Here is a 17,955-nt window from a genome sequence, read left to right on the forward strand (position 1 = left end):
TGCAACTTCTAGGCCGGCAAACCTTTATTATTCTCACTGCACTACGTTCCCAATCCAGCTACACTGTTTTTGTTTTGTTTTGTTTCTTAGCAGTACTAATATTATATTAATACCTGTATTTACAGCTGCTGGAAGCAAGAAAGAGTGTCCTAGCCACCCAGCAGGAAATTGATTTTTGGCAGGGGGTCACTGCTGACATGATGTCCGATGAGGAGGATGACACTGCGGAGGGGGAAGCCTCCATCTTTCTGCAGTCAGACGCTCTCCCAACTCTGCCAGACACTTCAAGGGAGAGAGCTGGAGAGCGACCAAAAGTATGTGGCGACACACCGCAAGAGGCTGTGCATTGAGTCCACTTCAAAGCGACAGGCGCCAACTCAGTATGACCCAGAGGCAGCAAAGAAACATTTCCAGAGGCCTTAGATGGACTTTTTCATGTACCATGGCCCAACACAGACACAGAGACACAGATTTCCTTTCTTTTTCCAGGCACCAGATGTGTGACCCAGTCCCCAGTAGTTACTGGTTTTATTTGATTGTTTGCTGTTCCTTGTTGATGTATTGTATTATTTGTGCACCACAAATGACCAATAACAGCGGAGTTGCCATCCAATCGCATGATTACTCACTCATGTGATTGGAGTTGCTATCCAATCACATGAGGGTTTCCTTTTAAAATGCCTGTGGAATCATCCAGTGGTTGTTTGTGAAGCCAGCAGGCCAGCCTGAGTAGATCAACGGCGGTAGTATTCATGTGCTAATTATAGTTATTGCGAATAACCACGCCCCCCGCTGACAGATGGTCCATTCCCGACGATATTCCGAGCAGGCAAAATTCCCAGTAAACTGGCATTAATGGCAGGGGGTTTACTGGTCATTAATGTGGTTTTTCATGCAGTGTGAGCTAGTATGACCCACGCTGTTACCAGTTAACACTCTCACTAAATCCTTTGCGCCTTCTTTTAATAATTTGAGTAAAGTGAAGTAGCTAGTAACTTAATAGTCAGCTGTTAAGCAAACTGTCAGATATTTCTTGCCAGCCACAACATAAACCATGCTACCAAAACGTTAGCTAATTGCTAACATACTTTTAACCAACACCACCTCATGAAACATTCAACATTCAACATTCAGTAACTTCTGTTAATGTGCAATGTGTCCATTAATATCTATTACTGAATTTTATGAATACAAATGGTAAATAAAGAGTAAGTACACTCACTGAAGCGTCATCTTTTCCGCCCGTTGTTGTCATAGCTGAATACCTGAGTGAGCCAGAGCTTCACCGCCTTCCTGTTTCAGGAGCACAGGGCCAACGGAGCGTAACATGATTGGCTGGATGTTGAACGATTTGATTCAGGGATCGATTGCTTCTCTTTGATTAGCCAGATATTGACTCTGAATTTTTAACACTGAATTTCTTGAGACATTGAATTTTTTTCGTACTGAATATTTTGAGACATTGAATTTTTTTTACACTGATTTTTTTTTTTTAAACATTGGGAAAAAAATTCAGATATAAAAAAGAAATTCAAAGTCTGATTTCGATGCAAAAAAAATTTCAGTGCTTGAAATTTGATACAAAAAAAATTCAGCGCTAAAAATTTAAATTCAAAATCCAATGGCACAGATTTACTTCCATAGAAAAACATTGCTTTGTCTATGCTCTGCAATCAGGCTATCCAGGTGACCAATGCTTTCATCTGTATGGGTAGGTGACATCAGCAACTCAACAACATCTTTGAGTGTCATTAACAACTGCCATGCTTGTTCCTTTTCCGGTACTTTGGGACCAACCATAACTGGGAGCAGTCTCAGTAGGCACCAGTTTTCATGTGTGTTACCCATGTGTTTACGAGAGGCAAAGGTTGGTGGTATGACTTGGGGACATTTTGTCCTGTCTTTCCACTTATATGGGAAATGTTTGATGATTCTTTTGTGCTCCTCAAGAGAGAAATATTTTTTCTTTATCAAGATATTGAAACATGGTGCCAATCCAACAGGTACAACACCTTCAAGTAAATAATGAAGTACATCAAGTGGGTAACCTGTTGTCACATGGAAATTATTTAATCTTTAAGTAATAGCATAATGCCTTTTAACTCTGTGGCTATGGGTGTTACTAGCCTGTGCTGCCTCAAGTGTAGCTTTTTGTTCTCAGTTCTCAGAATCAAGGAGGCCATACAAAATGTTAGAATATTAAGATTTGTAGATTTTTTTGTGGGTTGACTCATTTTGCATTATCTTTTGAATACACACATACACTGAAAGATAAACACACCCTGACCTAAACCGTGTTGGAAAGCACAGAGAGGATGCATTCAGAGTGCTTATGTTCACCCTTCACCCTTCCAAGTATGACAACAGGATGGCTGACACAAGCACTGCCATCAATAACTTGATTTCAAAAGATTCCTCTCTTTTGATAAATTACCTGCTGCAATGTATAAATGATTTGTCTATAAGTCAGGATACACACTTCCCTTACCAGCATTTTTTAAAATTATTTTGGCACATTTTGATAAGTTACCTGCTAAAGTAAGAGCTTCATCATGGTCTTAATAATCACCACTTTCATAACTCTAAAGTTAACTTGACACAGTGACTCTTTCCAAGTTTACCACTTATCCTCTCTGCTAATTTCAACTAACTTTCCTCTCTTTGGTAAAGTTTAGTTTTACAGAAGTCAAAGAAGTAACTGAGTTTTCCAGAACAGTTAGGCAAACATGTCATTGTTTTTTTTCTAACCTACTAAAAATGAATAGTAGCATATGTTACCTCTACCAAACATGAATTAAACTATCATAATGCACACAAACCTATATATTATCATATTTAAACAGAAAGACGATAATTTACGTTATATTGAAGACAATCCAGCCATTAATATATTTTACTATACCAAAGTCATTTTTTTCAGTGTAGAGTTTACATCATAGACACAAAAGAAGTCTTGAAAAAAACCCTGCTTCCATCTTTTTGACATACATGTGACTCCAAACTGATTTGAAGTCAATGGCTCTGTGCCTTTGCATATCTTCACACAGTGAATTAACTGACGTGATATACATTTGGCTCCTCAATTGGAAAGATGCTTGAAAACAATGTCAGCAGAAAGTGAAATGTACACTCATTGTCTGAACTCTGAAATGTACACTGATTGTCTGAACTCTGACTTGTGTGAAGAGAACCACAAAACATTATACTCCACTCTGTACCCTACTCTAACAGGCATTCTGTGGAAATGAGGTTTAATAAACATATTAGATAATTAATACCATATCACTTAATTTGTGTTTAATTAGTCTATTATTGGTGTCACGGTGGCGCAGCAGGTAGTGCGCATGCTTCACAGCAAGAAGGTTGCCAGTTCAATCCCCGGGTTGGTCTTTCTGTGTGAAGTTTGCACGTTCTTCCCGTGCATGCGTGGGTTCTCTCCGGGCACTCCGGCTTCCTCCCACAGACCAAAAACATGCTCATTAGGTTAATTGGCTTAAATTGACTGGGATAGGCTCCAGCCCCCTCGCAACCCTGAAAGGGATAGGCGGCATAGAAAATGGATGGATGGATGGATAGTCTATTATTTATCAAATAAGATTTATGTCAAAGAAAAACAAGATGTATATTTCTCTATAGCAACAATGGTCCTTGGCATTTTCCACACAAGTTAGGACTTAATTGATTAAGATTAAGATTAAGATTAAGATTAAGATTAAGATCTCTTCATATGATCCTTACGTTAAGTGATTTTACTAGTCATGGTTGGCTGCAAATTAGACACCTTAGATGAGGTGGTGGAGAGGAGGACACTGGACACACTGTTATCTATCATGGATAACCCTGAACATCCTTTTCACCACCTTGTGGACAGACAGCAGAGCTCCTTCTCTGATAGACTGCTTTCATTGAGGTGGCAATAAAGAGGCCTAGAACCACTGAGAACCTTTACAAAGAGATACTGATTACCTTATGTACCTTCTACTGGTAGGTCATGTTTTGTTATTTTATGTAATGTGTTTTATCTTCAATGCAGAGATTTGGTAGTAAGCTTTTGAGGGCAGTAAAGTCCTATTACATCCTTACATTCTAGTCTCTTATGTTTTAAAAGGATGTAGGTCTACTGCACCTGTTATTTTTTCCCAGGTCTTTCATAGACCACAAACACTAACGTGTCTTTATATTGTACCTCTCTTTTATAACGTCATGGGGGCTAGTGTGGACCATCCTACTTCCTTCTGTCCCCTTCCCACTTCGGGGAGCCGTGCATTGTTGTACGGAACATACCAAGTACGACAAATACTGGGGGGTGTATTGATTTGCCAGCCAGTTGAACGGTTGGGCAGCTCCTGTCTGTCTGACCATGCACCTGGAGCTTGAGGCCTGGCCAGCAGCTCAGCCGCACTCGGTTCACAAGCTAGTTCCCGAGGGTGTTGGTCAGATCCCGCTGGAGTGCCGCTGAGCGAGTTGATGAGAGGAGAGGAGATCGCAAACAATACGCTCAAGGCGCAACGGACAGACAGCCATTGCTTCTTGCTTCGCTACTAATAAAGAGAGCAACGCCTCGGCAGTGTCACCGGAACAACAGACTGCCTCGGCAGAGGGAACACCACACCATACCGCTTTATTTTTTCTATTTGTCTAATTGACTGTGAGAATCTTCCTTGAGGATGTCTTATCTGACCGTGCTGTTGTTGCTGCCAGTCCTGTATAGCATCAGTTGCACCGTATCAGTATCCCGTAAGTAGGCGCACACACACACACACACACACACACACACGCACGCACGCTCACGCACGCACGCACGCACGCACACACACACACACACACACACACACACACACACACACACACACACACACACACACACACACACACAATAGCAACCGCAACTAATTTGGCGACTTGTTCTTGCTGGGGCCAGAGAGGTTTACTGTGCAGTCAAGAGTGTGGACTGTTAGTCATGACACATCATGAGGCCAAACCACCAACGGGTTATACAGTGTCATAATAATGACGACACAATCTATCGCATTACACAAAATAAAGTCGTGTTACTGAAGAGGACAACACAAACCTCAAAGAGCAACATGTTTTGAAAGCAAGAATGGAGTCAGTTTAGTGCTCCATGTATTTATGAAGCCAATGGTTTACTGCAGTCAAGCAAATTCTGAACTAGAAAGCGCAGTCCAGCAGTGTATCAATAACATATCAATTTAATATGCAGAGAATAAAAATACATAAATCTTCCCTCATACTGAAAATTATATTGATAAGTGCAAATGTAACCAAACATTGAAGAAGCCTGTCAAACATATCTTAAGCTGAAAGCAGATGTGGAGACTATATTTTAAGGTATCATTATGGTACTTAGTATGTAAATAGTTGATAACGCAGTATTCCTAATATCACACAATATGATCAAAAGCTCCTGAACAGCTAACAAGTGGACCTTGTAATGAATTTTTTTTTTTGTATAAAATAAAAGTATGAAGTAGTTTACAACAACATAGCTTGATATGTGATTCCACAGGAACAAATTTCTACAGTAAAACGCATTTATTAATTGTTAATGTACATGCACAACTAATTCACTGGTGCCTTAAAACTGTTTCATAGTGTGTTAAAATTTACTGAGAACCTATGATAACTACAGTTTTGTACTGTATTATCAACTTCTCACACCAGTTATGGATGTGTCATGGGCTGAGTTATAGTTATATGGTTTAAAAAGTAACTGTTTGAATATTGCCCTCTGCTCTATCAACCATTTGCACCCCGTCTCCATACTGGCTGTATAACATGCTGTGCACAAAAGAATCCGACCACTCTAACTCTTTGAGCAGCAGAATGGCACAGAATGTCATGCTGCAAATAATTTTATCAGTGGTTGAAAGTAGCAGGCTGTGTGCTCACCCCTAACAAATTGGTATAAAGTCAGAGAAGAAGGTTGCCATTAATTAAGTTCCTGTGCGTCCAGTACACTGATTGTCTCTGGATGTGTTTAGCCTATCTTAATATAGGCGCTGTTAGGGGTCAGTGTGATGAGGGTCTGACCTTGTTGATGAGGCCAGCCGCAGTCATGAAATAACTGTTCTTATGGCTTTAGGTTTTGGTCCTAATGAACTGCAACCTCATGCAGGTGGGGAGTCTCTGAACATTTGTGTCTGGAATTGGAGCATAGACTCTATTAAACATGGATGTAGCCTCTATGATGTCACCCATTGGTTTCTGAACAGCCATTGTGAAGCTCAGTGTGGTGCTCCTGGTCCTCGCTATCTTGGTAATGCCTGACTTCAAAAATCCAGAAATGGGTGAAGACGTGGAGTGGGGGGGTAACTAAGGCAGGCCAGTTGAAGGTTTGTTGCTGGAACCTAGCAGATAGCTGTCACTCAAACTGGCCATGCCCTAATTATGCATAACTTTCAGCTTTTAAGCAAATGAGTTATATAAAAATTCCCACCCTGTACAGTTGTCATGAACAAGGTACTTAACTTGTTCCTTATAATGTATGAGGCTGTAAACATGTTTATTTCTGCTGTTAAGTTAGACATTTAATATAGGAGTCTATTGAGATTGGCTTGCTTCTGGAGCCAGCCTCAAGTGGCCATTTGAACTTCAGTGTTTCGCACTTGTGCGTTGGTTTCACTTTTCCGCCCCAGATGTTGCTGCTTGGGTGTGAAGATTCAGCCACAATCTTACCTGCATGCTTCAGGTCTTGGAGAAGTACAAGTCATGGAGGGCTGGCAGATTGCAGCCGATCACCTTCTTGGTCAAGCAAATTTGCTGCAGTCTGCATTTGTCCTTGGCAGTGGCAGCAGCATACCAGATGGTGATGGTGGAGGTGAGCATGGACTCAATGATGACAGTTGAGAAGTGCACCATTGCTCTCTTTGGCAGGTTGAACTTCAACCATTCTGTCAAAAGTGAGCATACATGCTTTCCAACAACTCTTATGACTTTTATTACTAGGGGTGCGCAATTCAGGAAATCTCACGTTTTGATTCTTGATTCCTGGGGTCATGATTAGATTCAAAATTGATTTCAGTTCAAAACAATGAAAGAAATTTTCTCTATTCAGTACATTCACAGATGTGGCTCCAAATTGCGGTTTTGAGTTACTTTACATTTCACTGCAGTACACACTTTTATACATCTCAAAGCAAGAAAAAATATCACTGAATCAAATATAAGTGTTTACTTAGGGCTGGGTTCACACTGAATACCCGCAATTGTAACGTTGTGGCAAGTTGTCATTGACAACATTGCTAACAATTCGTGACAAAATCACAATTTGCAGGATGTGTGAAAAGTAATGGAAATGCATGACTGTCCTGCACAAAGCGGGACATCTGGTCACCCTAACTATGATAGTTAAACTGTCTTCATAGGCTATGTAGACTAACAAGTTAGGTGTGGATTTGAGTGCCTAATTTTAAACAGTTTTTAACATATTAAACAAATGAAATATAATGAGACATTTTCAGGAATGATAGACAAGATGTTGTAAAATAATAACTTAATGAAAACCCAATTTCACCAGTATTTTGACTTTCGACCTATTTTCACATTTTCCTGGAAAAGTGCCAGCGCGACATCCAATGGGTTCTCCTAGATTCCATCACATATCAAGAATATTTGAAATTAGAATCAGTGCCCTCCACATCAGCAGGTAACACAAGAGAAAGCAAAAGAAGAATTGAATCAAATGTCACTTCAAGACGAATTTGCTGGAGGAACTTCCTACAGCAGGGAAAGCAAATGGTGGATTGAGATTACAAACTCCATCACCATCCACCTAGCCAAAGACAGGGTCCCACCTAACACGGTAGAAAAAGAGGGCCTCAGGCAGTTGATCAAGACAGTGGATCCCAGGTTTGAAATACCGAGCAGAAAATACTTAAGCCAATTTGCAATCTCCGACGTGTACTTGTTCAATACAAGCGCTGCCTGGACAGGGGGCAGCGTGAAATGCACGCAGTTCAGATGATCAGTGTTCACAAGCACCAGTTCAAGCTTGTAACATATCAGAATCATGGGGAGAAACTCAGCTAAAATCCTCTAGCATTGCCATCCAAATGAAAAGTCATACAGCAATTAATTATATGTGCGTGTAACAAAAAGACGAAAATAGCGTATGTCCGAATTAGAGCGTCTGCTCATTTCACGCAAACCACACAAGCCTGATATTATATGAAAGCAGAGAGTCTGCTGATGATGACGATGTCTGCCTCCTCATTGTGCAACGGAAACTTGGCGAGCTAGCAGCCAGACAGTAACAGAAAAAAACTTTTGCCAAATCATGAAGTATGTCTTACCTTTGCTGTTTTGTGGTCAAAAGTTATGTTCCAGCTCGAAAAACACTGCTAATGTCTCCTCACATCAACTCTTACATTTAGCTGTAAGTGTGTGCTGTAACTAGCGGTTGACTTTTAAAATGTGACGTAGACATGTACTCAACTACTCAAATAAGATGAACAATAAATACTATTAGCCAGAGGTCTCCATCTGAAACACTTCTTTCTCTTCCTGTTCTATCACACAATAATGCAGGAATACACAGTAGCACAAACTAGGTACATTATACTTCCTAAAATCAGAGGTAGACGAATAATATGGCAGGCAAGTTGTAACATAGATTTGGGAAAACAATTATCATAACCACAAGAGGCCATGTACACACTGCTCCTAAATTCAGTTGCCCTGTAAAGTTAAGATGCAAATGGCTGGCTGTTGCTCAAGGAACCTTTTCATCACCCCAATGGTCTATTCCATCTTGTAGCCACATTCGTCTTCATCTTTAACGGGGCTGGTAGCTCCAGAAGTTTATGCTTCTGCTGGAAGGCATGATTTATGGTGGAAAAAAACTTGTGATTGTCTGAATCCTCCCCAGAAGTCACGACATGGGCAGCATCTTTATAACTCTCTGTGCAGTGAGGTTGATAATGTGCGGAAAACATTTAACGTGTGTTAAGTTGCTCAGCTGTGTAGCTGCTATGATGTTAGCAGCATTATCGGTAACTAGCACCATGTCTGTGGTTGCGAGCCCCTGTGCCACTGTGACAGTTTGAAACACGGGTTTGCTCCTGTGTGACTTTTACATATTACTCTGGTTTGTAAAACCCGAGAATCCAGCTGTCATCAGTGACATAGTGAGCGGTGACATATGATTACATTGCTTTTGATGTCCATTCATCACATTAGTGCCACTCTCTGTGCTTTCTTCAAGACCTCCACGACATTTTTGTTAGTTTCATATAGGGCTGGGCGATATGGCTGAAAACTCTATCACGATATAAGTGTTTTATATTGGTCAATATCGATAATTATTGATATTTTTATGACCTATTTAAAATAAGGACCAGGAGAAAAATACATTCAATTTAAACATTTTTAATTTAAATTTAACCTCCCTCTGATTATAATCCCCTCAGCTATCAAGGCAGAAAGGAAAGGAAATGTCAACACAACCATGGAAAACACTCAAATAATAAATGTGAAAAAAGTGTAAAAATGTAAACAGAGAAACCTGAGAACTTTTTTCTGCAGGTTCAGAGCAGGAAGTTCACAAGCTGATTCACCCTCTGGTAAATAAAATGTTTTCAGATATGTGCAGTGTTTGGAAACATAGCAGAAACTGAGGTAGACTTGACATCTGTAACATACAAACAACATGATAGACAGTACAGTAAGACTGATTGAACTATAAAACTAGCCTAGACATATGAACAACTTTAGTGCCTCTTCTTACTCTAAACATACATGAACTATTCAATTATATTTTTATTGCAAGTGTTTAAAAAAAAAAAAAAGCACATGAAGGAGATTTTTATAACCTGGCTTCTCTGCAGTGCTCAGCGGAAGCATGTCTTTAGCTATATGATATGCTGCTGCCTTCGTTATGTCTTTGTGCCTTTTAGATGATTTGTCATAAGGCACTGAAGCAGAGCACCTCTGCATAGTGGTCTGCTGCTTGTGCGGTGGTGCTGCGGTTGCTGATGTTGTTGGACGTTGGGGAATATGGCTGCGCTCCAAAGACTGAGCGTGGCTAAGGTGGTTAAACAGGTTTGTGGTATAACTGGTCTTGGTGGGGACGAGAGTCTTGCATGATTTACAGACCACATTGGTCTGACTACCACTGCATGAAAAACCACATTTTTGACCCATAAATCCCCGCGAATTTTGTTGATTTTCGGCGATTTACGGCAAGTTTATGGGGAACTTCGCTGGCTCCGAAAATCGTCTGAAACGAACCATCTGTCGGCGGGGGGCGTGGTTAATCGCGCCTTCCCGAAGGTGCGAATAGCTCTAATTAGCACATGAATGCTACAGACGTTGATCTACTCAGGCTGGCCTGCTGACTTCACAAACAACCATTGGATGATTCCACAGGTATTTTAAAAGGAAACCATCATGTGATTGGATAGCAACTCCAATCACATGAGTGAGTGATCATGTGATTGGATGACAGCTCTGCTGCGATTGGTCATCTGTGCGCCACAAATAATAATAATGATAATTATAATAATAATAAATATATATTAAATTAAATACTATATAATAAATTAATATATTAAAATTGTTAGTATATTGTTATATTTATATCTATATAAAATATAAATGATATATATATTTTATTTGATTGATGATTCATTTATTTATTTGGCGATCCACCTTCTACACTACCACACAGTAGAACACAAAGAACACAGTTGACAGAAACATTTTGAAAAAAAGTCTTTAATGAAATCGTGACACACACATTAACAAGGATCAACCAAGTAAAATCAATGACTACTGGGGAAAAAAAGCAAGGAAATGTGCAGAGGGGTTCACTGATAAGAGTCTCTGGGTTGGGCCATGCTGCTGGTCCATGGTGCATGAAAAAGGGTCTAAGGCCTATGGAAATGCTTCTTTGCTGCCTCTGGGTCATACTGAGTTGGCGCCTGTCGCTTTGAAGGGGACTCCATGCGAAGCCTCTTGCGGTGTGTCGCCACATACTTTGGGTCGCTCTCCAGCCGCTCTTGCAGTGTCTGGCAGAGTTTGGAGAGCGAGGACACTCCTTCTTGCTTCCAGCAGCTGTAAATACAGGTGTTAATATAATATTAGTACTGCTAAGAAACAATAACACATGATAACATATGTGAGCATGTTTGTCAAAAACAATGCAGCTAATAAATAAAATTCAGCCCATTTTTACATTGTTGTGAAAATAAAGCGGCATTCATGGGACTCTTACCCGCTTCCTTCTTTGTCTGCTGTGAGCTGAAATCTTCACAGTTGCTGCCTGAACTGAAAGAGCTGGCTGGGCATACCTGAAGCTCCTCCACACCATCTCATAATATGTCTTACAGGCCGCTGGAAGAAAATATATATTGGATTGAAATAATTAAGGCAGGCTTCAGTAAAAACAACAACAAGAAACAACAGAAAGGGTTTAAAAGACTGCTGTCCACACCATCCATGTCTGGACTCCCAGTTAAAGTCGCCATCAAATATGACTTCACCGTTTCGTTGTGGGGCGAGTTTAGTCTGTAAAACGCAAAAAGTACAAACAGGTCATGCAACGTTTACGTTTACTTATATTCTGCAGAATATTTCCTGTGTATTTTATTAACTTACCCCTGCTCAGGTTCATATCGCCTGTCGAGTCCGTCACTATTGTGCAGACGTCGCACCTTTTCCTTTAAAATACAAAATACATTGTAATGTTAAATGTAACGTGAACAATTACCAAACGTTCGCAACGTAGTGCAATAAGAATAATAAAGGTTTGGCGCCCTAAAAACTGCATAATGTGGTACTAAATGCTAACGTTACGTACGTAACTTACGCACCTGTCTCTTCGTCTCCGCAGCTGCAGTTCGGTCGGGGCTGCTCCTCCAGAGTGAGCAGTCTGGCTTTTTTCACGGCCATTCTCCTCACCAACTGCGCGATCAGCTGCGTTAGCAGCCGAGACAATCCACTGAAGGCGCTGAGCAGTTTCTTCTCTAAATTGTTTGGACTTTCTGGATATGGTCGCTCCGCAGCCAGGCCGTCCACTCGTCGCAGAGGAGTGCCTTCTGGGATGAACTGAAGACGACGTTCGGCCATTGTATGAACAGAGTTAAAGTTAAGCAGGATCCGAAACGTAACTGTTGTAATCCAAGCTCGATTCGCGTTTGCAGACGCACCGAGGTTGATTTCTGCCGACGTCATTGCGTCAGAGGAGGCGTCCAATCATATGCGAGGTCGCACTCTCAGAATTTCTCGCGAGATCATTTTTGTTGCGTGGAATGAAAAACATGCTGTGATTTTGTAATCACAGAAGCATTGTTCATCTGGTGTTGTGGTGGCAAAATGCAAAAAATTGTGACTAGTGTCCAAGAACTGTAGATGCTTTAATTTTCACAATTTTTATTTAGCAATTTAAGTGGAAAATTAAAGACCTTTGAGAGCCAGGACACTTATCCTGTATGTAACCTATAAAATTATTTAAACACACTTTTAAATCCTCATGAAAAAAAAAATCTTTGTATTCTGTAGGCACAGAACACACACACACACACACACACACACACACACACACACACACACACACACACAAAATCCCAATTTGCATTTGTATAGCTTTGCAGCATTTACATTTGCATTTTAACACCTCATGGTCACAGTGGCTGAGAGAGAACTTCCACGGCAATTTACAGTGACGGAAATTGACGGAAATGTGACTTTTCATCCAGTGTACGGTCCAACTTGTAAAATCCAAAAATCTGCCATACTGGCGAGCTGACTTTCCCTGTTTTATCGACAATTTCTTCGCTCGTTGCAGCGCTTTCTATTTCTCATCTCACTCATCACGGAGCATCAAACACGAGACAACAAGATGGCGCAACAGAACTTGATACGATTGGCATGTTAGCGTGTATCTCTCACTGATTAGCGATTACTCCCTACGTTGCTCGGTTACCTGTGAGCGATTGCCTCAAATTTTTTATCGAACGCGTTTTTTTATTGATATTGATGATGTGTCTATTGCGAGACATATCGCTATTGTTTTATCGCCCAGCCCTAGTTTCATAGTAAAGCTGAGGCAGAACTTTTTAAGTAAGTAAAAAGGTGACAAGATGCTATAGTCTACCTGGGCTCAACTGTGTGCATCCTGCACTGAGAGTCTTCATGATTAAGGATGCTGCAGGGACTCATATCTTTTGAAATGAAATACATTATATACAGAGTTATTATCTTGTCTTATCTTGCGTGTTCTGAGTTGGCTGGCAGTATAGAATATTGCTGCAGAGTACATTGGTTTGCCAGAAGGATTGCAGCTGCTGGGTGTTGTTCTATCTCTGGATGAGCAAGCTCGGTTGTGGATGGCAATTGATCAGTAAGTGTTTTCTGTCGTTATTTCTGGCTCACACTAGGAGCTGTTAGGAGACTTTGTTATTGTTGTTGTTATTGTGTCACGGTGCACTGAGTGCTGTCACTCTTTGAGTTTCGATAGTAGGGTTGGCTGATGCGGGGCACGCCCTCTATCTGTCGCTAGCTGGTGAAATCCTGAAGGGGCAGGTTCAGCCGTGGCGACAGGCTGTGAGGGGGCACAGCTGTGGCACTTCCTGTATTTAACACACAGGCTGTGCTGAAGTGTCAGCGGAAGCATCAGCCTCGTGTGAAGACCCTGTTGTGTGAAGACCTTTTTGGGAAAAGACCTGTGAGTCTACTTGCGTGAGTTCACTGAGCAAGGACACAGGTAACCACCACTACTCTTACACTCTGCACGGTGGAACAGTGGTAACACTGTCGCCTCACTACTACCGGGTTCGATTCCTGCCTGGGGCGCTGTGGTGCTAGGGGGCGTGTCCCCTACCATGCTTTCATTGCTTGCTGCCCTTTATCTCGAGGAAGTGTTATTTTACTGTTTTATTTGCATTTCATCCTTTTATGAGAGCTAAGACAGATAGCCAGCAGAAAAGAGGCTGAAAAAGTGTTTTCAACAGAGGAGTTTCTCCGTATGCCTGTGAATATTCTCATTCATCCAGGTCACTGTAAGCTTCAGGGCATTCAATTGTTCGCAACTGGACTTGTCAGTTTGTCTTGGAAGACGTTTCGCCTCTCATCCGAGCAGGCTTCATCAGTTCATGCGCATCAGACTAGATAGGACAGCTCTAGTCTAGACTCAGCTGTTTACCTGCACCTCAAGGAGGAAGCACACTCCTTTGAGGATAAAAATGTGCATATTCTGGACAGAGAAGACAGATGGTTTGAAAGAGGAGTGAGAGAAGCCATCTATGTCAAGGTTGAAAAACCGTCTCTGAACAGAGGGGGCGGGTCTGAGACACCACCTATCTCCCACATACAATGCTGTCCTTTCATCTCTTCCAAAGAGATTCAAAAATTTAGCCTGTGAAAATAAAAAACAAAGCCATACACACATGGCTCAAGGAGCCTCCCAATGACAAGAATGGTACACTAACAAGGCAGATGACTGTCGTTGACACCCAAGGGTTGCACCCTACCCCGCCTTAATGGGGGATTGTTTGCCCCACAATAGAGTGATACCATCCTTGGTTTTGGGGGTTGGCCTCACTTAGAGGATAAATACTTCAATCTAACACCATTTCGTTAGACTAGAGCAGTCCTATCTAGTTTGATGCGCATGAACTGATGAAGCCTGCTCGGATGAGAGGCGAAACGTCTTCCAAGACAAACTGACAAGTCTGGTTGCGAATGATTGAATGCCCTGAAGCTCACTGACTTTTATAGTCTTCATTTATTTTTAAATTGTAAAGATTTAGCTTTTATTAGTCTGATATTGTATTCTAAATATTGATAACAGAATAAATGTGTGGTTGATTGTGGTTTGTCAGAGTCCGTCAGAGAGACTGATTTAAAAGAAATAGTGTGAGTATTGTCAAAGAAAAATCTCTAGAAACTGACAGCAAATATGTGAGACATCAAAAAAGAAAGATTCTGTCCTTATGGTCTTGGTTTTCATTAATGGCCAACAGACTGACCACTGATAATTAGATACAGATTGCAGTTAAATTTCTATGTAAAATAATGCAATGTCTTAAATCATATCTGAGTGTTTCTGTAACTTCATGTATAGAAAGAAGTGTAAATATGTATGTCTAAATACAGTGTTGTAATCACAGTATTTATGCTCTTAAAGCTTGCTAACATTGGCACTGAAATTGGTAATGTTAATTAACTGATAAAACAAACAAAAAAGAAACAAAATCAGCTTCCTAGGTGTCCAAAATTCATTCAAATAATAAAAATACAACAGCTACAAGCTATCCACTTGATATGATTTAGATATCATAAATCATAAAAACATTGGCAGTGGAGGTTTAAAAACAGTATCATTAAATGTAATCTGGGATTACAAGAAGGACAGGTTTAATTCAAATTATCAAACAAATGAAGAACAAGTATGTTCCTCATCGAGAGTCTTGAGATTATTTTTGTGGTTCTCCATTGAGTGACTAATTTCTTTTTCCTGTAAACTGCTTAATACATGCTTGGCTTTTTGTTTTGTAATGCATATGAGAAATCTCATTACCATGCCCTGCACCTGTCTCTCTCTCTCTCTCACAAGCTGTAACCCCACCCCCACCCAAAGCATCTTATAGTAATTCAGATGAACATGGTGAGAACAAAGGCCAACCTATACAACCACACACATAACCAGACATACACACACGTTAGAATATGTCCAGTTACAAGATAAGAAAAAGCAGTTTTGTCTTTTCATGGACAAAGTGCTGATAAATAGCAGTGGTATATGGAATAACCTTTATGGTGCAAATTTACTTCAATAGATTTCAGCTTTTGCAGTCTTCAGTAACCATGTGCAAATTTCTGTTTTTTTTCTCCCATTAGCAATACCATTTTTAACACCCCCCCATAGAATATATATATAGTTGATTTTTTTTTTTACTTTGTATTTTTATTTTATTCTATGTCTTTTATATTCCTTCAACTATTGCTGCTGTTTGTAACACCCTAATTTCCCCTACACGGGAATAATACAGTTTTATTTTATCTTTTGTAAAAGAAAAACTTCTTGTTCCACAGCTAAAAATCTTGTTCCTACTCAAAAAAAACCCATGTCTGATAACAGTGTATAGTTATAAGAGCTCTTTTTTCATGTTCTCACAAGAATATCCCCACTAGAAAAAAGAAAATGCTGAAAAATACCTGTTTACATATTCTTTAAAGGAGACCCACTGTGATTCATGTTGTTCAAATGTAGCGAACACATAGCAAAAATGGGTTGCAAATGTATTAAACATATTTCCAGACAGAAAGCGCTCCTATTTCTTGGAAACTTCAAGTTACTTCTGTTACTGTGAATAGTTGAGTAACTAGAAGAATGGCTGATCACCAAAAGTAATAAAGTTAAAGATGGAACATCCTCTTCAACGTTTTAAGCAAGATAAGTTCATTATTTTGATTCGTGCAGTTTTAAAAAGAATAAAAGCACCCTGCAAAGGTTTGCACTCCTAACTTTTACCAAGGTGTCAGACAGTTTTATCTGTCATGGGGCTATCAAGAAAGAATTAGCATCTCCATGAGAAACATCCTGAGCAAAAGGTAACCTTTGATGTGAAGGTATCGGTGTTCCCGCTTCCCTGAAAGAGTGTGGAGGAGATGTCTCTAAGCCAGACATTCCTGTCTCTCTCCGAAATCACATCTCCCTGTGAACATTCCAAATGGCCAATAACTCTTAAAAGTTGGGCTGTTCCTCCTGAGGAATGGAGAGAGGGGGAGAGGGTCATTTAATGGCCAGTTCTGCAACAAACACATGACAATAACACCTTACCAACTCAAACAACGGGTGGATCAGTCTTGCCTTGGGCTTTTGTTGCAGCCAGTGGCATGGGGAACATTTCACTGGTAGAGGGCAGAATGGAAGAAATTAGATACCGGCAAATTCTGGAAGCAAACATAACACTGTAAAAAAGCTGAAGATGAAAAGAGAATGGCTTCTACCACAGGATAATGATCATAAATACACCTCAAAATCCATAATGGACTGCCTCAAGAGGGAAACAAAAAGGCGAGAGCACAAAATGCTCTAAGCTGGTTACAAACAAAATATGATTTAACAGAAGGTGTCCACAAAAATTGGAAACAAAAGGCAAGAGCATAAAACGCTCTAGTGGGTCGCGAACAGGAAATACAGGAGAGCAGAAGACTGGCAGAGGAACGGACAGGTGTACCACTGAGATAAGCAGACAATCTGACCAATACTGGTGGACTGAGCCGGGGTTAAATACAACTGCTGATTAGGTGTAGATGAGATGATGACTTGCAGGTGTGAGAGGAGGCAGGGCTGGAGGAGCTGGGCAGGCAGGTGCAGCCCACAGCATGGACCTGAACAGACAGGGAAAGACAGACAAGACCACAAGGGGGCAAGGAAACACAGGGAAAACACAGGGGAAAGGAGGAAACCGAGCACTGCCTAACAATAGTAGCAGGAGGGCAAATGACCCTTGAAATAGTGAGGATGAGTGAGTCCCGTATTCCAACAAATATATTTTCCACTTTTGCCATCTTGCAATATATGTACAGATGGAGCGGTCTCGAAATTCCCCTCCAGGCCAGAGGCCATCCAGCTCCCAGCCGGCTCTCAGCCGGCTCCCAGCCGGCTGCCAGCCAGCTACCAGTCCCCCCCTCCTCTTGGGGGTGTGCCCAGAATCCACTATAAACACGCCTCTTCATTCAATTGCAGGGTGTCACCAGGAGATGGCGTGTCCCTCACAGGAACACATCTCAAGGGCAAAGATTTTTACTCCACTACATTCATCTGCTTTAGTAGGCTTATTTGTACTTAGGCAGTCACAGTTACTCAACTATTTTACGTTGATTATTTAGATCAACTTAGAAAAATATTTCTCGCACAAAGTCATAAAAAAGTCTTAAATGTGTGTTTCCATCAGCCTGTTTTAATGCATATTTTCGATTTGCAAA

General features: G+C 40.8%; 2 protein-coding genes across 2 annotated transcripts in view; both read left to right on the forward strand.

Annotated features, from left to right (window-relative positions):
• Window positions 1-17,955, forward strand: part of tmem68 (transmembrane protein 68) — a 369,137-nt gene that overhangs the window by 128,640 nt on the left and 222,542 nt on the right. The window lies entirely within an intron of this gene.
• cntnap2b (contactin associated protein 2b) overlaps window positions 4,303-17,955 on the forward strand; it is a 159,255-nt gene continuing 145,602 nt past the window's right edge. Inside the window, exon 1 of the mRNA XM_070974612.1 lies at window positions 4,303-4,737. Coding sequence (XP_070830713.1) covers window positions 4,668-4,737 — 70 coding nt within the window. The 5' untranslated portion in view covers window positions 4,303-4,667. The remainder of the gene's footprint in view (window positions 4,738-17,955) is intronic.

Source organism: Chaetodon trifascialis, chromosome 11 (genome assembly GCF_039877785.1).
Source record: "Chaetodon trifascialis isolate fChaTrf1 chromosome 11, fChaTrf1.hap1, whole genome shotgun sequence".
Classification (NCBI taxonomy): Eukaryota; Metazoa; Chordata; class Actinopteri; order Chaetodontiformes; family Chaetodontidae; genus Chaetodon; species Chaetodon trifascialis.